Source organism: Leuciscus leuciscus, assembly GCF_965113295.1.
Source record: "Leuciscus leuciscus genome assembly, chromosome: 13".
NCBI lineage: Eukaryota > Metazoa > Chordata > Actinopteri > Cypriniformes > Leuciscidae > Leuciscus > Leuciscus leuciscus.
This window is the reverse complement of record NC_138737.1, coordinates 3,203,205-3,223,336: the sequence shown is the minus strand read 5'-3', so window position 1 is coordinate 3,223,336 and position 20,132 is coordinate 3,203,205. Positions and strand designations below refer to the sequence as shown.

The 20,132-nt window shown below is 36.8% G+C and overlaps 1 protein-coding gene across 7 annotated transcripts in view; it reads right to left on the bottom strand.

Annotated features, from left to right (window-relative positions):
- Positions 1–18,826, bottom strand: part of citb (citron rho-interacting serine/threonine kinase b) — a 68,041-nt gene extending 49,215 nt beyond the window's left edge. For 6 of the 7 annotated variants that reach the window (XM_082187821.1, XM_082187823.1, XM_082187822.1 and 3 more), the window contains exons 1-7: positions 18,493–18,826; positions 10,337–10,455; positions 10,099–10,242; positions 9,900–10,019; positions 737–907; positions 599–652; positions 328–381 (exon numbers count right to left, since the gene is read on the bottom strand). In XM_082187821.1, the coding sequence (XP_082043947.1) occupies positions 328–381; positions 599–652; positions 737–907; positions 9,900–10,019; positions 10,099–10,242 (543 nt within the window). In that variant the 5' untranslated portion in view covers positions 10,337–10,455; positions 18,493–18,826. The remainder of the gene's footprint in view (positions 1–327; positions 382–598; positions 653–736; positions 908–9,899; positions 10,020–10,098; positions 10,243–10,336; positions 10,456–18,492) is intronic. The other variant, XM_082187827.1, reaches the window with a different exon arrangement.
- Positions 18,827–20,132: the final 1,306 nt, after the last annotated feature.

The window sequence follows — 20,132 nt, the reverse complement described above, 5'->3', positions numbered from 1 at the left end:
GTCGTAATATTTATTTTTTTGTAAAGACCTGCGCTCGTGAAGTCGAACTGCTTCTGACATGGATCTAAACATAATAGTAGCTTTTTACTTTTAGACTTTTAGACGTGCTCGTAAAAAAAAAAAATGCAATCATTTCGAGATTAAAGTCGAAATATTTCGAGATAAAGTCGAAATGATAGCATTTTTTTTTTTTTTTTTTTTTTTTTTGTTGCGGTTCAGGGCTTCCGTACAATGCAGTAAATATTACAGAATATTAATTTAAAACAAACATAACAAATGTTTTAGATCTTCAAGCAGGGCTGAATTGGAAATAAATGTACACGGTACCTTTGCAAGCTTCTCCTGGAGTTCTTCGGTCTTCACTTGTTGCTCTGCATTGGTCTGAGACATTTACAAATAAAGAAGCTTAAATACAAAAACAGCTGCATTAGCAATTTGATGAAAAACAGCATGAATTTCTGGCCCAGACTGGTTCATTCTGGTTCATGCTATATTGTTAGTTACACTAGCACTAAATATGTTGGTCTTCTCAACAGTTTGTCTGCAAAAGGTAAATGGAAATAATGAGTTGTTATTGGTGATGTGGGACTGGATGTACCTTCTGTAATTTGGTCAGAAGCTCCTCCATCTCAGCTTTGCCTTGTTCTTTAGCCTAAAAAAACAGAAAAATATAGACTGATCAAACCTCGTCTTGCGTGCGTCAGCTGGACAGTTCTTGTTTTGAAGTTGAACGAACCTTCTGAATCTTCTGCTGGTATTCCACAGCCTTCCTCTTGAGCTCCTCGCTGGTCTGACGGGACTCTTTCAGCTCAGATTCGTACAGGTCACTGCGACGGCGAGCGGCGGACAGGTTCTCTTCCAGCTGACGAATAGACACTCGCATTTCCTCCAGCTGAGCGTGGTACTCCTGCAGGGTCATTAATTGTTAAAATAGCACTTTAGTTTCTCTGTGTCCATGTCTATCAGAAAGAACAGAAACAATGTGTCTATTATTTAGTTCATACACTCTTACAAAATAAAGGAGATTTTCTCTGCAATGCCATGGAAGAACAATTTTTTGGTTCCCAAAAGAAACTTTCAGGCATCACTTTTTAAAAGAACCATTTTTTATTAATGTAAAGAACATTTTAATGATCTAACGAACCTTTTTCAACTGTAAAAAAGTATTTTTATGGCCAATAAGTAAGATGAAATTCTGATTCTTGTGATGTAGATCAGTGAGATCTTTATAACAGCACAGCAGATACTTAGATAAAATGCGTATGAATATCAGTCGTCACTATATATCTGCCCATGTAAAGTCTTAGTAACATGATATAAATGCTTAGTTTTATGGTCAAATCTGTAGTTTTGAAAAGTATAATGCAATGCAATGCAATGATGATTGATAGATGAACAAATAAACCTTCCTCAAAAGCCCTTGGCTCATATTTGATACTCATATTTGAACATGATTCTTGTAAAAAATGATGTATGGATAGTCATGTAAACCTGAGTTGCTTCAGTCTATTATTGACAGTGATAATATAAAAGTTATTCTTATGATTACATCAGTGCAGATTTCACATCAAAAAGACACGTGATCCACAAGCTGAGGGTGAACGTTTGTATAGTTACACTTAAAGGCCTTTTACTTGCTAAAAAAAAGTATAAACAATCAATCAGAAGACAGAAGGCAATGTAGTAGATTGTGTGCAACAGGTTTTAAGCAACGTTTTGGCTAAACTAATAGTTTAGAGGCCTTAGATGTTTCGTATCAAATATTATACTGTAGGCTTTATAGAGTAGAGTTAATATGTTTGGTGATAGTTTAATATCCTTGAGCTTTAACAGACACGACATCACCCATATGGGAGAGAAGTATTACAAAAAGTATAAAGGATTCCAGTGAAGTACTTAGTTAACAGTTTTGTGCAAAATGGCAGAAGCAAATAAAACAGGCGAATTAGAAGACCTTGTGAGAACATGAGAGGAGAGAGGAGATGAAATCAGTCTGAGTAACCGACCATGTGATACAGAGAGAGACCAGCACATGAAAAGCAGAGCGGAGAAGTGGATAAATAAGTGTGCTGAGTGGGTGAAAGGGCAGAGAGTGGGCGAATGCAGTGAGTGTGTGCCAGTCCGAGACCGATCGGCTCTGGTCTTTTCATCAGCCATTAGCTACAGGTCACAAATCGCATGCGTTACGAAGCCATAATCGTCTAACGAGATGTCTTACGGCATTTTACGATAAATGGAAGTCTTGAGCTAACTAGAGGGGAAAAGGAAATCCGGCACGACAAGCATAGAAGATACAATCAGTAACTGCCTCTGTTTATTAAACATTGTAGTAAAGGATGTTAAACCGTGGGGAAAGGGACATTTCACACTTGTAATATAGAAAGCGCCGCGGGGTTAATTTACCAGTAATAGCTGTGCGTGTAAACCTCACTCCCCTGGCCTCAAGAGGTGCTCTGGCGGTGGAGGCTGCGGTCTTTAGCGTCCTTACAATGTGGTTTTAGACAGAATTAACCCATGAGACCCCCTGAAAGCCTCAAAAGCAAAATTTTAAGGGGGTCTCAAATTTTGTCAATTTTTAATTTCGTTTACGAAAACTATTATGAAAAAAGTACGTTGACGATCTTTTTTTCCCCTTACTTAAGACAAGACGATGAGAGACTACACCCACGTCATTAAACGATAACTGTGACTATATCAGCACATGCAATATCGTTGACAAAAAGACTAGACTGAAATGTGTTTTAAAAAATAAAAACTTGACCAAAACCAATTATTTTTGTCGAATAAAGGTGGAGTGGAGACAACACATTACAGACTGTTTCTACGAGCGTTAGTGCTTACGGTTGCCAGATTTCAATCATTTAAAACCCAGTCAGAGCTTTTCTGTTAAAAGAGTACGTTTTCTACTCGGTCTTTTCAATAGTATCTGGCAACCATGCGCGCGCTTTCTACACTGCTGAAGAAGCGCGGATGATCTGAAAACACAGACAAGTAAGCTGGAGTTCTTCATTTGAGATTTTCTACTTAAATTAAAGTGTCATTCAGTCGGTCTGTGTTCTGTCACGAGCCGCTTGCGCTGTTTCTGTGACTTAATCTGCGAACAAAATGCAGGCTGATATTGTCACACCACGATCGGTCATACTGCAGCTAGAGTATAACGTTACCCATAATGCACTGTGACGGTTGACCACTTCCAGATGTAGTCGAAAACGCATCCAACCGTTTACTTTCGTAGTGTAAACTCTCATGTGGTAGAATGTGTTCGAACAACAGCGTGAACATTATGGGAAGTGCACTAGACAGACGGGATTTAAACTTTGTCGGCAGGAGACACAAGTTTAGTTTGAAGATGAAAAACGTACCAAGCACAATGTTCTCCCACCATTCCTGATTTCTGGTCTTGTCAGAGCAGAAACTAAAGCTGCTGCTCTCTGTGTGTTGCTCTGTTTTTTCAGTGTCATAATTCCCTCACGAGTTTTCATTCACTCCATCAAATGGACTATATTAGTGGAGTTTTATAGGGAATAGTGAATGAGGGTTTGGGGGTGATTTCGGACACAGCTAGTCATTCAGGGTTTGAGGGGACAAATGAAGTAAAAAAGAAAGAAACCATTTAATTCTTACCTTTAATAGTCCGAAAAGTCCATTCAGTTACAGTCGGTATAAGTAATAAGTGGATGCGCAATGCAAGAGCTTTTATGTAAACAGGTCGCGTGCTTTATTCATCCAATCAGCGACACTGACACCGCAAATATGCAAATAAGAATGTTAAACCAGGGTTTAGGAAAGTACAGTGAGACGAATACCCTGGATTAATTGCTAAGCCTGGGTAAATTATGGTCAGTGTGAAACGTAAAGCAAAATAGCCCAGGATTGCGTTTACCCTGGGCTAAGATAAGAATGACCCCGGGTTAACCATTTCAAGTGAAAAGCCCTTGAGACCAACTATTAACTTAGCTGTTGTCTCTTATATTACAATGCATTTGACAAAAGCAATAAGGCACTTGAGGCTGTGCTATATTGTGATCGTGGAGAGGGAAAACAGCCAAGTACACAACAGATATAGAAGAGCATGTTTGTGATTTTTGTTTTATATTACCATAATGAAGATTATAATTATTCAACAGAAACGACAGAAAAGAGGTGCTTGACATTTTGTGAAATTGCCTTCCAAATGAAATTCATAATATGAAAAAAATCAGCTCAGAGTGAGTCAACACAATCTCCTTCTGTCAGTCCTCTATGCTAATGTGACTGCTTAATTATCAATAGTGAGCTAATTGCACAAATAATGTCAATTGTGACTATACCATTTTGCGGTGTGGGCTGGAATCAAAACATCTGCATTAGTTTCAAGCGCTAAAAAAGATCCTGAATGCAACGTTCATCCATCACAAAGAAAAATCACAAATGAGATCTCTTGAATATCTCAATTGTCCAATCAGATTAAACGGAAAGCCAATTGAAGCTTTTGATTAAATCTCATGCTTTTCATATTTTTCTTTGGAAATGTTTGTATTTTCAGCAATTCAGAAATACAGCACTTTAGATATCAGTAATCAGGCACTGAAAAAAACATTATGATCAAACACCACATAATCTCATATGCATCTCCACAAGAGTTTAACAACATATCTTGACAATGTCTTAAAATTTGGCTCATTAACGTCTATTTATTTTCAAGAGAAATATCAGAGACAAAGTTTATACCTTGAAGTTTAGTTTAAGATGAACTAGAATTGAAATTAGTTCAAATGAACAATTACTTTAGTTCTTGACTCCATGAAAAAGAATGCAGTAAATAAACATTTTAGGCTTTTAAGACTGTATTTACATCATTCAAAGCAACTTTCAAATGAGTAAGTCCACTAAAAGCCTAAAAACTAAAAGCACAAATAAATCTGTCAGCCACTAAAACTTCCATCTGAACTGGAAATCACCCTCTAAAAGCAGCTCTCTGAAAATTACAGCTTAATGGGCCGATTCCCTCGGAGCTTAACAAACCAATATGGAACTTCATATATTCAAAACTTTCTGTGCCACTTTATTTTTTTTATTTTTTTTTTAAGCGCGAGAGAGCCCAAAAGCTAGTCATTTTCCCCCTTCAATAAAAAAACCTGTTCTAAGATGAATCATAACATTTCAAACTTTGATTAAAAGCTAAGATTTTTAATTCTTTCAATTATCAAAATCATTAATTTTTATTAAAGTCTGGAAAAGGACGAAGGTATAACGCTGATGAGTATAAGACTATGAGTACGGGCTGTAAATACAGTCTGAATTAGTGGTGGGGATTTTTAAGTGAATCTTTCAGCAAGTTATATTGTTACTCAAATTAGGTGCGTCAAGTGACCGTCTTCACGAGGGAGTCCTTTGAATCATTCACTCAACTTATTTGTTCAAACATACCGATTCATTAAGGAAGGACAAGTGACTGTTTTTAAAAGAGAGTCATTCGAATCATTCACTCAACTGATTCGTTCAAACGTACCGATTTCTTTAAGGAATGACAAGTTACTGTTTTTAAGAGGGAGCATTCGAATCCTTCACTCAACTGATTCATTTAAACATACAGATTTATTAAAGAACGACACAAGTGACTGTTTTTAAGAGGGAGTCCATTGAATCATTCACTCAACTGATTCATTCAAACATACCGATTCATTAAGGAATGACAAGTGACTGTTTTTAAGAGTGAGTCCTTTGAATCATTCACTCAACTCATTTGTTCAAACATACCGATTAATTAAGGAATGACAAGTGACTGTTTTTAAGAGGGAGTATTCGAATTATTCACTCAACTGATTCATTCAAACATACCGATTAATTAAGGAATGACAAGTGACTGTTTTTAAGAGGGAGTATTCGAATCATTCACTCAACTGATTCGTTCAAACGTACCGATTTCTTTAAGGAATGACAAATTACTGTTTTTAAGAGGGAGTCCTTTGAATCATTCACGTAACTGATTCATTCAAACGTACCGATTCATTAAGGAATGACAAGTGACTTTTTAAGAGGGAGTATTCAAATCATTCACTCAACTGATTCATTTAAACATACAGATTTAAAGAACGACACAAGTGACTGTTTTTAAGAGGGAGTCCTTTGAATCATTCACTTAACTTATTTGTTCAAACAAACCGATTCATTAAGGAATGACAAGTGACTGTTTTTAAGAGGGAGTATTCAAATCATTCACTCAACTGATTCATTCAAACATCCCGATTCATTAAGGAATGACAAGTGACTGTTTTTAAGAGGGAGTATTCGAATCATTCACTCAACTGATTCGTTCAAACGTACCGATTTCTTTAAGGAATGACAAGTTACTGTTTTTTAGAGGGAGTCCTTTGAATCATTCACTCAACTGATTCATTCAAACATACCGATTCATTAAGGAATGACAAGTGACTGTTTTTAAGAGGGAGTATTCGAATCATTCACTCAACTGATTCGTTCAAACGTACCGATTCATTAAGGAATGACAAGTGACTTTTTAAGAGGGAGCATTCGAATCATTCACTCAACTGATTCATTCAAACACACGATTCATTAAGGAAAGACACAAGTGACTGTTTTTAAGAGGGAGTCCTTTGAATCATTCACTCAACTGATTCATTCAAACATACAGATTCATTCTGCAAAGAAACACATTGCTCAGAGAAAAAGCGGTTGTTCCTGCTTTGACTTTATTTGGAAATATTTTTGTTGCCGGAGCAAAAAATAGACAAAATAACTGTAAATATTATGTCTAAAACGTATGCTATTTAACATGAACTAATTGAACTATTTAAAAGTTTTGACATTGCAAGTTCACACATTATGTTACAACAATTGAAGTCCTCACAGACTGAGTTACACATTAATAATGCATACTGAAGACAGGACATTTAGACTATGCGGCGGAGTTTGAAAGCATCAAACTAGTAGCAAAATCCTGCAGAACCAAACTAAGAGTCTGATCAAATCTGTAGGATAAAACGAAAAGTGAACACTTAATTTAAAGTCTGATTGCTGCTAATTCGAGACCTTTGCCAGCATGTCACGACAGCATTTCCACTGCATCTGCAACATCCTTCACTGCTAGGTACCATTTTTGTCTCCATGGCAACCGCAGTGCGATGGAGTCTGGCTCTGGGGGAGACGTGCAAGAAGCGGCAGAAAGCAGGCTATTTTTCTATCATGTTCTTACCTTCACATTTCATTCCTCCGTCTTGCGTTCTCCATCACTTTACTCATGGCTTTAAGTGGCCATCGCTATTTCAGAGAGTGTTTCAGAAGCGGAGATGGACAGAGTTCATTTGTATATCAGCAGGGCTCTTTCTAGCAGATGCTCTATAATAATATATAATCTGAGAAATCTGTGAAATGCTCACTTAGACTCCCCAGTGTTAAACAAAGACACAAAATGCTCCAATATATAGACATAAATGAATGAGCCACGATGCACTCACAGAAACTTTCCTGAAACCTCCAGTTATGTCATTCAGACTTACAGAAACCACTGCATACAGACACACACAACGAATCCAGTCCTTTTTCCAGATCTTAAATCAAACACCTAAACCCTCTATATAATACTACATCTCATATTTCTCCATGCATCCAGTACAGCAGCATGCGGGAGTCATCTGAAGCTTTACATTTCATTTAGAAATGTCATTAATATAGTAATTTTTTTATTATTTCAAAACTAAAAAACAAACTGTTTTGCATGTAATGTGTGTTTGTGCTATGATTCTGTACAATAAATGACATTTACAGTGATTGCCTTGTTAACGCAATAAAATATTTAAGTCTAATATTCTGCAAAAACAAGTCGATTATACTTTAGTTCAATGAGTTCCCAGTTTTTAACGTTAGATAATGCATTAACTAATGCATTATTTATTAATAATAATGACCATTCATTATTATTAATAAATACATCTTTTGATTTTTATTATTAAATGTTGAAATTAACATTAAGATTAATACATGCTTTAGAAGTAGGGCTGGGTATTGACACAAAATTCACGATTCGATTAAATTTCGATTCACAAGCTTGAATTTGATACAATTCTGATTCAATTCAAGTCTAAAAAAATCTCTCAACTTATGCTGTAAACTATACAGGAAGTCAGTTAGGCTACATTACTATAATATTGAAGGTTAAAATTGGTTTGAATTAGTGCTGTCAAATTGATTAATCACGAATAATCGCATCTAACATGAAAGTTTTTTGTTTTTATAATATACATGTGTGTGTGTATATATATATATATATATATATATATATATATATATATTCATATATAATAAATATATATATACATACATGTGTGTACACACCCATATATGTATGCATATACAGTATATATTATTATATATGTGTGTATATATGTATATTTATGTGCACACAAACACACACACACACACACATATATACATATAATATATATGTATAAGCATAATAATATGTATAGGCCTACACACATATATAATATAAACAAAAACTTATGTAAGATGCGATTAATCGCAATTAATCAATTTGACAGCACTAGTTTCAATAAAAAAAAAACTTAAATTGCACAGGACGTTTTTATAATGATAAAGTTATAATGCTAACTTTATAATTACATAATTATGTTTCTACTCCAATTAGTTTTTTGGTGGCTGTCATAAAAATTCATAAAAATTCGACAGATTTATTCCAATATACATTAAATTTTGAAGAACAGAAAAAAATTACAATGAATATGTAATGTGGTGCATATATTTAGCAAAATATATTTAGAGATCATTTTTCTAGCTGACTAACGAGTTTACGGTCGCTGAATGACTTTTCTGTGGTAAATGTGACGTTATGTGACATACAGTTTACAAGCTGTTTTATTGACGTCTTTCCACAGTTGAAACACTGATTTGAGCGATTACATGAGACAATGATACGGATTTCGGTAAGTGGTACTGTATCTTTTAGCATACCTTCTGATGTTCATTCATGTTTATTTCATGCTATAACTAGTAGTAAAGTATATTATATATATTTATTCCAGTATGATATTACGCTGTACCCACATTGGACCGACGGTTTGGAAAATTAATGGATGGATGATTCAGCTGAGGGCACCATTCTCACAGTGCATTATGGGTATTCTCTAGCCGTACATTGGTTGTACACTCATTTTTGCGGTGCATTGTGGGATTAAATGAGTGCACTCGATAATGTGCACTATGGTTTCGGACACCACTACAAATGGCTGTCCCCTCAAATAATGCCCTATTTAAGTACCCTGGAGATCCAGAGTTCTAGCGAGAGCACAAGTTGAATTTGCTCAGCGAGTTTACTCTGGCGTCGAGTAATGATGCTCATTAAATATGCCCTTGTATCCGAGCTGCACCAATCACATCGGGTTATCTGATATAGGCGGGCCAGAGGCGAGCTAAACAGAAGACGACAGCGCTGTGACGTCCAAGTCATTAGTAAACATTGCAAGATGGCTATGGATGAACACCAGTTGTTTGAAACGGCTTTGGCCGCTACAATGAACGAGTTAGACTTGGATTTTTATCTAAAAGAGGAACAGAAGACGGCGCTCGAATCGTTCATTTGCAAGAAGGGCGTTTTTGCTGTTTTGCCGACCGGATACGGCAAGAGTCTAATCTACCAGTTAGCTCCGCTGGTAGCTAAGCGTATAGGGCTTGTTGTGATTGGTCGTAGTGTTATCCAATTGCGTGCAGTGAGATTTTCAAACACATGCTTGGTGCCGCCCCTCGAGCTGGCCGATTTTCATTAGTCGATGCCAGACCATTAATCTTTCTATTTAAGGGTATAGAGGGCGATTCCGGACACAGCCGATATATACAGTATATTGTCAAAAGCGCTGGAATGAAAAAGTGCATCAAATCCGAACCTGTTCTTTGATTTCCTGCAGTTTGTTGCTCTGTTCCCGTATATCGTGCAGCAGCTGCAGGGCTTTATCATCCTCCTGCGACACCTCCATGCGGGCCTGCTCCAAACTGCGCTTCAAACTCTGAAAGGCACACACAAACACAAATGAATTAGTGCAATTCAGATCACGGCACATTTCCACATCTGGACAGTATACCCACACTGCACTCTGTGATGTAGGTGGCCAGGTCTTGTTCTAAAATGGTCCTCTGGGTTTCTGAAGCCTTGAGCTCCACGTCTTTCTGCTGCAAAACTGACTCCAGGTCCGACATCTTGCGCTGCACTTTTGAAATCTCCTGTTCCATCTTCCAAAACAACAAGGACAATATGCACACGCCTGAGGGATTGAATCATCCATAAAATAATAGAAGACTTCACTGTGTAGTGCTGCAGACGTACCTTTATATATATGATTGTCTACGCTTCCTCTAGCAGTCTGAAAGCTTCGGCTCTATAAAGGTCTTGGACTCGGTGAGCTTGTAAGGCTGAAAGACGAGGTCTGAATAAACTTGCCCTTTCTAGAAGAAATAAAAAAGGGAGATGTTGAGAAAAGCAAAAAGAAACCACATTTAGACTTTAATTATACCAAAACAAATTGCTGAAACTTCTGCTTGTATAGTAAACTAAACTAAAAAAACAAAAACTGTTGTTATGATTGTCCACAAAGCCAGCGAAACAATTAAATGCTCCGTTTCAGCTCTAATTAAGCCAAGAGATATGTAAATTGATTCAACTCTTCGGCGCAAATCTCAGAAGTTTCAACAATATGAGTACAAACAATAAATAATTAAACACTGCAATTATAATATTGCACATGATTCGATTCCAAACACAACGAGAACTAAAGGCAGATCAGAGTAAGAGATGCCAGGACACATTTCATTTCCATTTATTTTATCTTATCATCAAACTAGATTTTTACACAAGCTGCACAATTTGAGGAATCATTAATATACATTACCGTTTGAAAAAAGTTTGGGGTCATTAAGATTTTTTTATTCTTTTTTTTAAAAAGAAACATATTTTATTCAGCATTGCATTAAAATGCTGTTCTTCTGAACTTTCTATTCATCAAAGAATCCTGAAAAAATGTATCACAGTTTCCACTATTAAGCAGCGCAACTGTTTTCAACATTGATAATAATGAGAAATGTGTCTTGAGCAGCAAATCATCATATTAAAATGATTTCTGGAGGATCATGTGACACTGAAGACTGGAGTAATGATGCTGAAAATTCAGCTTTGATCACAGGATATAAATTACACTTTAAAATACAGTACAGGCCAAAAGTTTGGACACATTACAATTTTTAATGTTTTTTGAAAAGAAGTTTCTTCTGCTCATCAAGCCTGCATTTATTTGATCAAAAATACAGAAAATTTTTTTAATATTGTGATATATTATTACAATGTAAAATAATTGGTTTTCAATTCATTATACTTTAAATTATCATTTATTTCTGTGATGCAAAGCTGAATTTTCAGGATCATTAAGCCTGGAACACACCAAGCCGACGGTCGGCCGTCGGGCAGTTTCCGTGCGTCGGCCGACTAAATCTTCTCAGTGTGTTCCGCACCGTCGGCTGAAATTGGTCCTCGTCGGCTTTGTAACGGCCGATTCGACATGTTGAATCGGCGTCGGGCCGTCGGTGAAAGAGGGAACTCTGATTGGCTGTTCAGCTTAGTGACCGAGTCAGTGCACGAGAATAATAGCAAAATAGCGAGCAAAGTCAAAACGGTACAGATAGAATGCTGTTCTAATGATATGTCATCTTATCTGAGTGTTCCTTGGCGAATATTTCAATATTAACACGAGAGGAGTGGAATAAAGAAGGATTGCTATTCAAAACGGTAAGCACGCACTGCTTTGTTTACGGTTTGTGTAACTGCAGCCGGAAGCGCCGGTTTCCCTTTTTGATCTGCAGAAATAGACAGCTGTCTCATTTACACGCAGGCGCAGAACGCGCATTCTAGCTGACAGTCGGCTGTAGTTCTCTCGGTGTGTTCAAGTGCAGCTTTTTACCCCGACGCGAGGCGACAACACAGTCGGCTTTCATCAGCGCTAGTTCGTCTGCGTCGGCTTGGTGTGTTCCAGGCTTTACTCCAGTCTATCACATGATCCTTTAGAAATCATTCTAATATGATGATTCATTATCAAAGTTGGAAACAGTTCTGCTGCTTAATATTTTTTCATAACCTGTGATACTTTTTTAGGATACTTTGATGAAATTTTTTTTTTTTTAAAGCAGCAAATGTTTTAAAAATAGAAATCTTTTGTAACAACAATATTCACTACTGGTCAGTAATTTAGGGTCAGTAATTTTTTTCTTTCTTTTTTTTGAAATAAATCATTACTTTTATTCAGCAAGGATGTGTTAAATTGATAAAAAGTGATAGTAAAGAAGATTTATATTATTAGAAAATATTTTTTTATTTAGAATAAATGCAGTTCTTTTTATCCTTTTATTCATCAAATATATTAGGCAGCAGAACTGTGTCCAACACTCATAATAAATCAGAATATTAGAATGATTTCTAAAGGATCATGTGATAGACTGGAGTAATGATCCTGAAAATTCAGCTTTGCATCACAGAAATAAATGATAATTTAAAGTATAATAAATTGAAAACCAATTATTTTAAATTGTAATAATAATATATCACAATATTACATTTTTTTCTGTATTTTTGATCAAATAAATGCAGGCTTGATGAGCAGAAGAAACTTCTTTCAAAAACATTAAAAATAGTAATGTGTCCAAACTTTTGGCCTGTACTGTATATTCACATAGAAAACAGTTATTTGAAATTGTAATAATATTTCACAATATTACTGTTTTTACTGTATTTGTGATTTTTTTTTTAAATGCAGCCTTGGTGAGCAGAAGAGATTCTTTCAAAATGATATATTTTTAAATCTTACTGACCCCAAACTTTTGAAAATTTACATTACATTTAGTCATTTAGCAGACGCTTTTGTCCAAAGCGACTTACAATTTAGGACTAAATTAAGCGAGTCATCGTGGCAAAAACAACGCAAGAAGTGCTCAAAACACGAAGTTCAGGGATTGGTCAGAGTAGCATAAACCCGATAAGGGAGGATTAAAGGAAAAAATTTTTTTTTTTTTACATGTAACACAAGCGGCACTGAGAAGAGTTCATGAACAGCATTTCTCTGACATAAAACTAAACCAAAATAATAATAATAATAATCATCTTGCACTGATCATCTTGAACTTTTCATCCAATCAAATGCTCTCTGGTTTCTAGAACGAGAACATAATACCGAAATCCTTCCTACCATTTTGCTTTCCGAATCCCACAAAACTGTAAGTATTGTGTGCTGTACGTGCATATGAGCTCAGCACAGAGCGTATAGTGCGGTCTATTTTTAACAAGCCCAATCATATTAGATATGCACAGACTGTTTCTAACTGCCACTCTCCACTTGGCATCCTTGGAGATGGAGAGAAAAAATGAACGACAGAAGAAAAGAGCTCCTAATAAAAGCACAAGCATCTCTACTCCTCCATATCATTCCCTCTCTCTCTCGCTCTCTCGCTTTCCTTTCAGTAGCCTGAAGCTTTACAATTCAGCGTTAGGAGGCTTATAGATTACAAAACACACACACACACAAAACCCAAAAGATGCTTATGGAATCGTTTTCCAAACCCAAAGCAGCCGTGTGAACTCATGTTCACATTCGCAGAAACGTGCAGCCTGAAGGATCACACACACACACACACACACACACACACACACACCAAACATGTAAAACCTGCTGAAAGTCCCGTGACTCGCTTTCAAACGTGCGCTACCGACTCAAACCCGTGACTACAGGTGTTATAAATACACACACTGCACATCCAATGAGTGTATCACATCCTCGCATGCACACAGATGTTATATATGAGATTAAACTATATGCACCATCAGTTTTTCCTGAAGTCTAAAGGCCCCAAAAATGTCACTGGATTAGATCAAGTGTATCTGTGTGTCTCAGAGGCCGCAGGGTCTTTTCTCTTCACTTTTCTGAGAATCTGCTGGTGTTTTAGGGATTGTTAGTGGATGTGTGTTCGAGGTGTCTAGCAGAGGAACCACACTAACCATGAGGAGCACATTATTAACTACGAACATTCAAAAAAGAACTTTGATGATGATGATTTCAACTATGAATATGAATTCTGTCTGATTTTCATTTGAAGTGAACTAACCTGTGATCAAAGATTATCACACATATGTGATCCTGGATCACAAAACCAGTCACGAGTCGCACGGGTATATTTGTGGCAATAGCCAACAATACATTGTATGGGTCAAAATTATCAATTTTTCTTTAATGCCAAAAATCATTAGGATATTAAGTAAAGATCATGTTCCATGAAGATATTTAGTAAATTTCCTTCCGTAAATATGTAAAACATGTATTTTTGTGAGTGAATGCAGCTCAATCGTGAACATAAATGGACAACTTTAAAGACGATTTTCTCAATGTTTAGATTTTTTTGCACCGTCGCATTCCAGATGTTCAAATAGTTGTATCTCAACCAAATATCGTCATATTCTAACAAACCATACATCAATGGTACGCTTATTTATTCAGCTTTGAAAATGTCAATTTCAAGAATGTACCCATGTGACATGTCCAGGGTCACATATGGTGAGAGGTGAACATGTAATACAGCATTTCATGATTTTTTCCCTCAAAATGAACACAATCTGCATCCACCATAAAACATACCGTAGGTTACATAACCAGAACATGCAAATGGTCAGGCAAAAATATGATTACACTTCTGAAGCCAGCTGGATGCATAATTTAATATGTAGAAAATCAACACAGTGTTTCAAGAGGAGACGTGTTTTAATTATTCTGATCTCTCGGCTAATTCTGATCTCTTGGGGAGGGAGAATAAGAGAAATTCAGCCGTAAAGAAACAGGAAACTAAACAACAAACTCTGACCGAAGGGGGTAAAAATCACAACAGGTCTCAGAGCAGAATGTTTTTCAAAGCTCTGACACACTGACATGCTGAAGGCAAGAATGAAGATTAAATCACTGATCATGGAACATCAACGTGAACACGGGCTCATCTGATTGACAGATGAGGTCAGTCATCATATTGATATGTTCAATATCTGTGCAACAGGTCTAAAACTTGACTGTCATTCTTTGATATGGCTAGAACTAATTCAATAAATAAAATGACCAAATTAAAATAAATAAATTCAATAAAAGAAAACAAAATAAAAACTGAGTGCTGAGTACGGTCAAATCGATTAATCGATTAATCGCATCTAACACAAAAGTTTGTGTTTATATATAATATATGTGTGTGTGTGTGCGTTTGCGTGTGTGCGTAAATAAATAATCGCGATTAATCGATTTGACAGCACTATAATGAACACATTAAAATAAATAAATTCTATAAAATAAATAAAATAATTAATTAATTGCGATTAATCGATTTGACAGCACTATAATGAACACATTAAAATAAATAAATTCTATAAAAAAATATATATTGCGATTAATCGATTTGACAGCACTATAATGAACACATTAAAATAAATAAATTCTATAAAATAAAATAATTAATTAATTAATTGCGATTAATCGATTTGACAGCACTATAATGAACACATTAAAATAAATAAATTCTATAAAATAAAATAATTAATTAATTAATTGCGATTAATCGATTTGACAGCACTATAATGAACACATTAAAATAAATTCTATAAAATAAAATAAAAAATTAATTGCAATTAATAGATTTGACAACACTATAATGAACACATTAAAATAAATAAATTCCTTAAAAATAAACAAAACAATAATGGTAAATGGACTGCATTTATATAGCGCTTTCACAGACCTATGGCCACCAAAGCGCTTTACATAGCCTCACATTCACCCATTCACTCACACATTCATACACCGACGGCGGTGTCAGCCATGCAGGGCGCCATCCAGCTCGTCGGGAGCAGCTGGGGTTAGGTGTCTTGCTCATGGACACCTCGACACTTGGTCAGGTGGAACCGGGGATTGAACCACCAACCTTTCGGTTTGTAGACAATCTACATGAGCCACTGCCGCACCGTAATAAACGGGGCGGGCAGTCAATAATAAATAAATTGAACAAATACAAATAATAAATTCAATAAAATTAACAAAATAAATCAATAAAATTAACAAATTATCCGTATATAATAATGATATAATAATGTAATAATCATATAACAACGAACCAAATTTAATAAATAAAGTAATAAATGATACACCGGTTAAAATAAATAAACAAACAAACCATTTTGAATGATCACTTAAATTTTGCCTGGACGCACTTGCGGACGGACAGACAGACGGACAGGTAAATACTAGATGCACAAACATGCACATGCATGCATCAGGTGTCACTGAGTTCATCACACCAATAAAGCGACACTTTCTGTTTGTAAAGATAACAGTGTTTCTCGAGCTGGATGCCGTCTGAGCTGCAGTCACGACCACACTGATCAACACATGTGCGTGAGTGCTCACTTTAATCACATTATTATTTCTCAAAAATAATAATCAGTTATCTCTCTCTGTATGTGTGTGTGTGTGTGTGGGATCGTGTTTGGGAGCGGATGAAAAGCTCTCGAGGATTACTGAGCGTGAGCATCACGACACACCGCAGACTGCAGCATGAAATCATCTCACTGTCAAACTTACACACACTTTCAGACAGCCCTGCTTTAATGTTAATGAGGATCACGGTGTCCTTAAAATCACTGCATATCATTAATGCCATTCAAATACTGTATCGATAATTACAGAATCATGCAATACTGATCCCTGCATACTGCTTTAGGATCATGAGATTGATCAATTCAGACCTGAACTGACTAAATATACTAATATTAGTAGATTGTTTAACAAGATCCCAAAGTCCCAAATGTTCCATCTATTTGCTTCAGCGTGTGTTCTGAATCTGAGCCAATCCAGAGTGAGATTCAGACAGTTTAAGTGGCTTAATAACAGCTTGAGCGACAGAAAGACACGATTCCCCCTGAAATCTCCAACAGCCGGATTAAAGGACTTCACGTCAGTAGCAACAGAATGAGGCAAACACAGGAAGTGATGCGTTATGGGCGTGTCCAAGCTCATCTTTTCTGGTAACTTTTTTGTTGGCGTTCCGAATTCAACAGAAAGTGTTAAAAATGATCTGCTTTTTGTTGATGCATGTCCCTCCAAAGATGCAACCAAACAACATTATCCAATTCTTTCCGATGAGACATGATGATTACATGATTATAAACAGAAAAACATTTAGTTGAGTCTTCAGTAGCGGTGCATAGAGGGAGGAGGGAGGGAGAGAGAGAGAAAGAGAGAGAGAGGGAGAGAGAGAGAGAGAGAGAGAGAGGCGAAGAGAGAGAGAGAGGGGGGGAGAGAGAGGGAGAGAGAGAGACAGAGAGAGAGAGAGAGAGACAGAGAGGGAGAGAGAGAGACACCGAGAGAGGGAGAGAGAGAGAGAGAGAGACAGAGAGAGAAAGAGAGAGAGAGAGATGGAGGAAAGTGAAGGGATATGCTGTTTCCATAGAAATAAGTCCATTCTGTCACCTTCTTGCTACTCTTTTGCTCATACATTTCTATTCCACAACACCCACATACTGTATCTGAACACAGCACACACCAGTTACCTGAACTACACCGCCAGGAATCAATACATACTTGATTTTGCTGAAGAAAATTGTGTGAGTGGTGCAAAACTTGCTGTCACGATGCCAGTGTGACATCGCTATGCGGACGCCAGGGTCAAAAGACTCAGGGATTTCTCTCCTTTGGGATTTTTCCACCTGTTTCAAGTTCCAGCGGGGGGAATATAATGCATCTGAAAGTACCAGCACACCTTGATTTGAGGAATCATTCATGTCTGGAGAACAAACGCTGCTCTTACACACTCAACTTAATACTTAGTGGTAGTAGTTTGATCAAATCCTTACAAAATAAGGCAAAATGAAGGTTGATCTTGAAATGAAAGTTGTTTTTAAGGACCGGATTTGTATTCCTTGGCATTTTAGTACATCTGTGCATGGATGTTTTTATGTTTTGTCTTGTTGTTCTTTTGCTTTTTCTTGTAATGTACAGCACTTTGGACCTACTGTGAGGTGATGTATAAATGAACGAGACGAAACGAGAGTGGTTGTGTTGCGCTGTGATTTCTGATGTCCAGTGCAGTGGTGCTGTTCTCCAGACCTGGTGTCATGACACACACTCACAGAGTTCACACGCTGACAGTGTTGGCATCTGTGTTGGCACCAACAGTCTCCCTGCACCCATCTGAGACGCCACCTGGACGTATTCTCAGCTTTTTGAAGATCACAAATGACAATATGCAACAAGGAGTCGCATTTATTTATGATCCTTAACCGCAAACTGAACTGCAATGCCATTGTTTACACACAAACAAAGCCAAGATCACACAAACGTCCTTAATCTCTCTCTCTCTCTCTCTCTCTCTCTCTTTCTGCGGTTGTTAACAAACTCAAATGTTGTCACTGATACTCACCCTAAAGGAGCCACGCTTGAGCTTGTGTTCTGCTGAGGATCCACTTTAGAGAGGGCAGGTCCGCAGCAGGGAAGCCCACGAGAGTTGAGTGGTCCTGGGCAGCCATGAGCTGGGGAACGGGCGTCTGTGGCTGGAGCTTTCTGGAGGACTCATCCTCGGAGAGTTGTGCGGGAGAGCCGGATCAGATGCACTTGAGTGGGAAGAGAGAGAAGCACTGAGACGAGGAGGGAAGAGAGCTGTATCCTAGAGAAGACTGTGAATCGTGCACACCTCTCTCTCTCTCTCTCGCTCGCTCGCTCTCTCTCTCTCTCTCTCCACTGCAGAAGCTCTCTATAATCACAGTAATACAAGCGGACTGACTCAGTGTTGAAACTGCAAGCGCTCTCTCTCTCTCTCTCTCTCTCTCTCTCTCTCTCTCTCTCTCTCTCTCTCTCTCTCTCTCTCTCTCTCTCTCTCTCTCTCTCAGAACCGATATATTTATCTTTACTCCCCACATCTGATTCCAGTTCAGACATTTTGTGCATCACTGCTTCTGCCCATAATTATTTGTATTCCATATTTTATATTCTGAGAAAAATCTATCAATATATCTATCTATAGTATCTATCTATCTATCTATCTATCTATCTATAGTATCTATCTATCTATCTATAGTATCTATCTATCTATCTATCTATCTATCTATCTATCTATCTATCTATCTATCTATCTATCTATCTATCGCTCTGTTCTATCTATCTATCTATAGTATCTATCTATCTATCTATCTATCTATCTATAGTATCTATCTATCTATCTATAGTATCTATCTATCTATCTATCTATCTATCTATCTATCTATCGCTCTGTTCTATCTATCTATCTATCTATCTATCTATAGTATCTATCTATCTATCTATCGCTCTGTTCTATCTATCTATCTATCTATCTATCTATCGCTCTGTTCTATCTATCGCTCTGTTCTATCTATCTATAGTATCTATCTATCTATCTATCGCTCTGTTCTATCTATCTATCTATCTATCTATCTATCTATCTATCTATCGCTCTGTTCTATCTATCGCTCTGTTCTATCTATCTATAGTATCTATCTATCTATCTATCGCTCTGTTCTATCTATCTATCTATCTATCTATCTAAACAGAAAGTCAAATAAAAGCTAGATAAAATGATTGCACTATTTATATGAATATTGATATAGCATATTGATATAATTTATAATCTGCCAGGACATACATAATGATCTTAGTATGACGACATCATTGAGCTCCATTAAGTTCAACTTTTGACAAACTTTAAAATGGCATCATGACATCTCTTCCAGACATGTCATGTTTTCCTCTAACTGATTCCAGCATCTGAGTAAAGCTGCCGTTCTGGCATTAACCGAGTTACATCTGGATGATGTTCATTGATGACAAACTCGACTGTGCAAATTAACGTGTTCATTAGCTGCTGTTGGCACTGCCATCAGGAACTCTTTATGAATTCATTCTCAGCCAAAACTCATTAAAGCTGCAGTTGTCCTAGTCAATTTCACATCTAAGGACCGTCACATTTCTTAATGAAAGACTAGCTTATTTTACACCACTCTATGACTTATTGACAGAGGAGAGAGAGAGAGAGAGAGAGAGTGTTCA